Genomic DNA, 6,353 nt, shown 5'->3' on the forward strand with positions numbered 1-6,353 from the left:
GTCCCCTTGTTCCTTCTCTGCATGTGTTCTGTCAGTTTAAGAGACGAGTCCAGGAATCCACTCAGGTCCTCAGAGAGTTGGAGATTTCCCTGAGGACCAATTACATCGGGTGAGTCTCACTCCAGATGTCTTTTAAGAAAGAAAAAAAAAGACTTCTTCCAGGTCAAACCTTTGTTAAAGGAGAGAAGCTGATTTTATTTCACACTATTTAACAAGTCGAGCCAACGGACTCTGACAAAAGTTTAAGACTAAACTTTCACAGTCACTGCACAACACAGTATAAAGTGTACAATTATTTATTTATTTAATTACCCTTTATTTAGCCAGTTTGGTCCCATTGAGATTAAGAACCTATTTTTCAAGGGAGTCAAGGCCAAGACAGTCAGCAAACACAAACACTAAAATACAATTTAAAGGTCACATATTCTCCTCCTCTTCTTCAGTTTAAATAAGTCTCAGAGCTCTTCAAAACATGCGTGTGAAGTTTCTTGTTCTAAATCCACTCTGATCCTGTATTTCAGCCCTGCTCAGAACAGACTGTTTCTGTGTCTGTACCTTTAAATATGTAAATGAGCTGTGTCTGACCACGCCCCCTCTCTGGAAGGGCTTGGGTGGCTCGTACTTTCTCGCTCCATGTCCTATTGTTTACGGTGAGAAGGCAGACTCAGAGGGCAGAACAAACACCTAGCTGTGGGAGTGTCACCCACCTGGGGGAGGGGCTACTGCCCTTTGTGATGTCATGAAGGGAAAATCTCCAAACGGCCTGTTTGAGCACACATTTTCTGAAAAGTGGAGCAGGTAGAAGACGGCGAGGATGAACTTTTCTCATAATTGGGGGGTTTGTAGACGGACTAGAGACACATGTTAGAGTTAGAGGAACATGGGGAAGTGGATTTTACTTGATATGTGACCTTTAAAGTGTTAGCGACAAGAATTGCACTTTTAGACTCTAAACCTCTGAGACAGTCTTCAGGAACGATTTCAAGTGAACGACAGATTATAGAATACTAATTTGTTTCTCCTTGTAGCTGGGCTGAGGAGTTTCTGAACGAGGAGAACCAGGGTCTAGATGTTCTGGTGGATTATCTCTCCTTCGCCCACAGTGCAGTCACGTACGTATCAGCCTGACGAACACAACCATGATTTCTCATTTCTCTCTTATCTCTTATCTTCACACATCCTGCCTCTGTATCAAACCAGCTCCTGAATGCCACCACAGGTCAAATTTAGTCTGACCGGTAAACTGTGACTCACAGGTACGACGTGGACTTCCTGGACAACGGCACGCTGGCCACAGACAAAAACAAAACTTTGGAGAAGTCGGCTGATGACCTGAGCAGAAGTGCCAGCAACTCTCCCACTCACAGCGCCTCCAAGGCCAGCAAGACGTTCACAGTCAGGTCAGTGACGCAGCGGGCAAAAAAGAGGCTGCTGACGGGTTGATAACCCCCCTGATTCCAGTGAGGACAGTATGTCTACTTAGATGTTCATATTGGGAGCTGTATGGTGGGGCAGTGGCAAGAAGGTCCCTGGTTCAAATCCCGTCTACAGGACTTCCTGTGCACGAGTGGGTACCCCGACTTCCTCCCACAGACCCAAACCTTGTTAGGTTAATTGGAGACTCTTAGGCGCCGTTTCCACCTGGCTGGCTGTGCACTCGGGACCTCTTGCATGAAGCGTTATCCTGTCTCCGTTACTTTCTACTGCATGTTTTATATTTGAGATTTGAGGATGTGGGTACAAGATTATACATTTGGAAAAGAGCGCCGGTGACGTCAACAACACCTTTCTGAAAAGTTGAAAGATTTTCAAATTGAGCGCTTGGAGCAGCCGCACAAAAAAGGGCGGAGTGCTCGGGAAAAGGACGCTGGGCGCTGCGAACGCTTTCTCCTCATTGAAAACAACTGAAAAAAGACGCTGCGGTCAAACAAATGCCAGATGGAAACATGGCCTTAACTACCCAAAACACTGACTGTGAATCTCACTTAGCACATGAACTCTGCAGGTTTACTGTGGGTCACACACACACACACACACACACACACACACACACACACACACACACATTCTTCGACATCTGATCTTCTGATGTGAAGCAACTGAATTGTTGTCATAGCTTTGTCGCCTTTTGTTCAGACTGTGTGTGTGTGTGTGTGTGTGTGTGTGTGTGTGTGTGTGTGTGTGTGTGTGTGTGTGTGTGTGTGTGTGTGTGTGTGTGTGTGTGTGTGTGGTTAAGTATGACTCGTTCAGGTGTGAATGTGAAAAATGTGTTTGTGAAAAACATCAACACACTCCTGCAACCCCTGATCAGACAGGTGGGAGGGTCCCGTTTGTCTGCACAGTTCATTCATGGTGTTCACGTCATGATGAATGATTTATTGCAGCCCCAGACAGTCTGAAATATTCTGTGCATACCTGCCGAACGTTTCAAATTTCAAATTAAATAACCTGTTTGCAGACTTCCTGTTTGTAGATTGAGGTGAAACAGATCTGTAACCTCCGTGTTTCTCACCTGGCAGATTCAACTCTCTCCAAAACAGGAAAGCTCTGAGGAACTCTCGACCTGTGAGCCAGACCGACGACGTCCACCTCTGCATCATGTGTTTACGTGCCATCATGAACTATCAGGTAATTCAAACACCTCACCGTCCTCCAGTGTTTGACATGACCTTTAATACATGATAAAGGTACCTTACTGTCTGATCAGACATTAAGGAAACATGCTATGTTGAAGTGCTGGCTTCTCTATGTCCTCCTTCTAACTTTAGATTCTGCTCCTGAAAGAGACAGCTCTCTACAATGTTTAGAATTTACACTGCAGTACCCGTTTTAACCACTAGGTGTCAGAGTTACATACTGCTCCTTTAAGGTTTAAGACTTAGAGTATCTCCATAATTCTACCTCCTTATCATTAAACAGCTGTTGAAGCTTTCTTTCTGATTGTTTGTGTCTTCTTTCAGTCGGGGTTCAACCTGGTGATGAAACACCCGTGCTGTGTCAACGAGATCACACTCAGCCTCAACAACAGAAACCCACGGTGCAGATCTTAAATTTGAATACATGTGTCAGTGTGTTTACTGTGACAGAACAATGATGTCACTTTATTACCGATACAGCTGAATTTATTAAGACTAGTTGAGATACGGTTTATAAGAACTGACATGTAAACCTAAAGAAATCACCTGAAATAAATGTACGTCCATGCTGTGTGTGTCAGGACGAAGGCGCTGGTTCTGGAGCTGCTGGCCGCCGTGTGTCTGGTGAGAGGAGGTCATGACATCATCCTCTCCGCCTTCGACAACTTCAAAGAGGTTTTTACACTTTTAATAACCACATGTTTATTCATACATGTACACCTCAGTCTGCTTTGGGTTGCTGGTCTCACCTTTCATGCCTCCACGGGGGGGAAGGCGGGGAGATACAGATTTTTGTTTCTGAATGCATCAGTAGAACATCGGTATCGGTCGATAAATGACCTGATGACAGACATCAGCACACAGGAAGTGGATCTGTTGTGTAGTCAGAGGAAGAAGAGCATGTCAGCTCAAAACATCACTTCTTAAATCCTTTAAACGAGGAGCTTCTTGGTGTGCGGGTCTTGCTTTGCTCTCCTTACCTAACTGCGTCAAGCTAGCATACCTAGCTGCTGATTCAGAGAGAGGCTAACAGCGTCTCTGAGGAAGACCAGCAACACTCAGATTGTGACACGTTAGACGAGAGACCAGGAACAAATATTCAAACACGTGCAGCCTCAGAGCTCAGACACAAACAATGACAAAGAAGAGATGAAAATAAACATCCGCATCACAATCGGCTGAATCGTTACTTTATCGCTATCGTCCCTGATTGTCACAGTTGGTGCATCTCTGGTTAAAATGGCCGCCATTTATTTATTTTTTATTTTATTTTTGTTTTTTTGCTTTGTTTGTCTGTGTCCGTTTCTCTCACGTTGTATTTAAAGTCTTTATTTGTGATTTTTCACTCTTAAATATAATATAAATCAAGTATATCCTCTGAAAATAACTCTGTGAGTCATGACTGTCTACAATGGGTGTAACACCCGAGTCCCACTGTCTGTGATGTTTTCAGAGTTTTCAGAGTCCTATCTTCACTTTGTTTACATCGCCGGGACGGCCGGCTGACTCCTCCCCTCGTGTATAAAAGTTGTTTAATTGAGGGACTAGAGAAAAGAAGAATAACATACTGTACTCACTGCTTAACTGTGTTTCTAGATCACGCTCATTTCGGGTAAAGTTGAAGATACGAGCATAATAAAGATTAGCTTTAGCATTAGCATGCTAACACAACAATGCAGCGCGAGTTGTTTTGGTTTCATGCTGGTGCTCAAGGGCGACATCTGCTGGATCAAAAAATCACACATAAAGCTTTTAAGTACAAGATTCTATGTACGATATGGGAAATTGGATTTTTTGTGATTCCATGTTTAAAAAACAATAAAAATGTTGAATACAAAAATAAATGGCCGCCTGCAAGACTGATGTCATCCGTCCACATTCGGGTAGTTAAACACAGAAGTATACTCAGGACTTAAGGAGTGATTCTGTTAAATTCTGAGATCTCCTCCTGTACATAACGAGCTCCAGCAGGGATGACACGCCCACGCTCAGACAGTATTTTAAACCGGCTTAGCGTGGACCTGGTTTTAGAGTCGCAGCACCCACATACCAGAGACCCTTTAATGTTTGAAAACCAGGTTAAGGGGAACCCCAGACCCCCCCCCCCCCCCCCCCCCCGCCAGCTGCTCGCTCCAGTTGTCTCTCTGCCAGACGAACCTGACTGAGGAGGCGTAAATATGTGAAACACTTGTCGAGTCGCCTCTGACCTCTCCTCGGCTCCTTCTCTCATCTCGGACTCGGAGAGCAGCAACTGTTGTTAACAGATCTCGTCCTGTGGATTCACACGCAGAGAGGAGAGCGAACCTGAACCAGGAGCGGCTATTTTTAGTCAAAGTCACAGATGTTTTAAAAAAAAAAAACCTGCCCTGCAACAAAGTCTGCCGCAGCATTTTGATGTCTGTTGTTTTTGGATTCAGGTCGTAAACACGGCTGTAATTTCCTGCTCAGCGAGTCATTATCAGCTGTTTATATTTAGAATCCAATTTCAGAAACACTAAAAACAACAGTTTCATCAGAACGAGCGGCTGCTTACAAAACACTTCTCATTGTTCAGTCCGTTTAATCCGACCCTTTAAAACTGGGCAGCTTGTTTTATATTTCTTCATCATGTTGCTGTGCTCTACTGGGGCCGGAGTTTTGAAAATATAAGTGAATTGTAGAATTATGAAGTAACTTATTCAGTATGACCTCCTAACTTCTGCTTATTGATAGTAAGTAAGGAAGTTGTTGAACATGAATTATGATCTTTATATGCTTTGCTGAGTTCTGCCCTTATAAGGCAGAAGTCATTTCCCTCTGCTGTCATTGGCAGATTGATCTTCTCTTGGTGCTCGAGTCACTAATTGAAGCAGCGAGACAGTTAATGTGTAAAAAGCGGTACATTTTTTTCGTCTTTGTTTGGAACATTTCATGTTTATTTCCCAGTTATAAGACTAATATTAAAAAGTATAAAAGCAAAACAAATGGAAGGAGCAATTAAGAAGCTGTCGGTTAACGAGCACCGAGTCCTCTGGCATCATCAGCTAGCTGATTAACGCGGCATCAGTTACCACAGTGGTGTCTTAAGTATCACACGGAGTGGCATTTGTTTTGGCACTGCAGCCATTACATTGTGTGTGTGTGTGTGTGTGTGTGTGTGTGTGTGTGTGTGTGTGTGTGTGTGTGTGTGTGTGTGTGTGTGTGTGTGTGTGTGTGTGTGTGTGTGTGTGTGTGTGTGTGTGGGCGAGAGAGAGAGAGAGAGAGAGAGGGAGTAATAGTTTGCTCGTGGTCGTAGCGTAAGGTAGCTGCCAGGAGCTGCTCATGTGTCCCTCGGCAGCAGAACGTGGGCTTTGTTTTGGGTCGTGCAGGCTGTCAGGTTGGCGTGCTGCATTATTTAGAGGACATGAGTGGGCAAACTGGGGGAGGGGGGGGGGGGGGGGTGGAGGGGGGAGGCACACACTTACAGTCCACAGCTAGTGGAGGAAAACAAGATGACACAATTATAATTTAGCTACATTTTAAAACCAAACAAACAACATGCTTCAGTCAAACAAAGAGCACAAAGGACTCTGGGTAATGTAGTAATTATCCTGCAACAATGCAAACAATGCACAGGTGTAATTATGGAGGTGAGTTCTGTTTGTCCTGAATTCACAACCGCAAAAAAAAACAGCAAAACACTTTAAATTAGAAGAGATACAAGATGTGCGTGCAGGAATACAGAAAGTATGGAGGAGA

At 44.1% G+C, this 6,353-nt stretch overlaps 1 protein-coding gene across 5 annotated transcripts in view; it reads left to right on the top strand.

Annotated features, from left to right (window-relative positions):
* Positions 1 to 6,353, top strand: part of fmnl1b (formin-like 1b) — a 30,619-nt gene that overhangs the window by 12,133 nt on the left and 12,133 nt on the right. For 3 of the 5 annotated variants that reach the window (XM_061027868.1, XM_061027866.1, XM_061027867.1), the window contains 6 exons: positions 36 to 109; positions 1,029 to 1,112; positions 1,257 to 1,400; positions 2,520 to 2,628; positions 2,961 to 3,037; positions 3,218 to 3,311. In XM_061027868.1, coding sequence (XP_060883851.1) covers positions 36 to 109; positions 1,029 to 1,112; positions 1,257 to 1,400; positions 2,520 to 2,628; positions 2,961 to 3,037; positions 3,218 to 3,311 — 582 coding nt within the window. The remainder of the gene's footprint in view (positions 1 to 35; positions 110 to 1,028; positions 1,113 to 1,256; positions 1,401 to 2,519; positions 2,629 to 2,960; positions 3,038 to 3,217; positions 3,312 to 6,353) is intronic. The other 2 variants (XM_061027870.1, XM_061027869.1) reach the window with 1 other exon arrangement.

The sequence above is a fragment of the Labrus mixtus genome, chromosome 21 (genome assembly GCF_963584025.1).
Source record: "Labrus mixtus chromosome 21, fLabMix1.1, whole genome shotgun sequence".
In the NCBI taxonomy this organism is placed as follows: domain Eukaryota; kingdom Metazoa; phylum Chordata; class Actinopteri; order Labriformes; family Labridae; genus Labrus; species Labrus mixtus.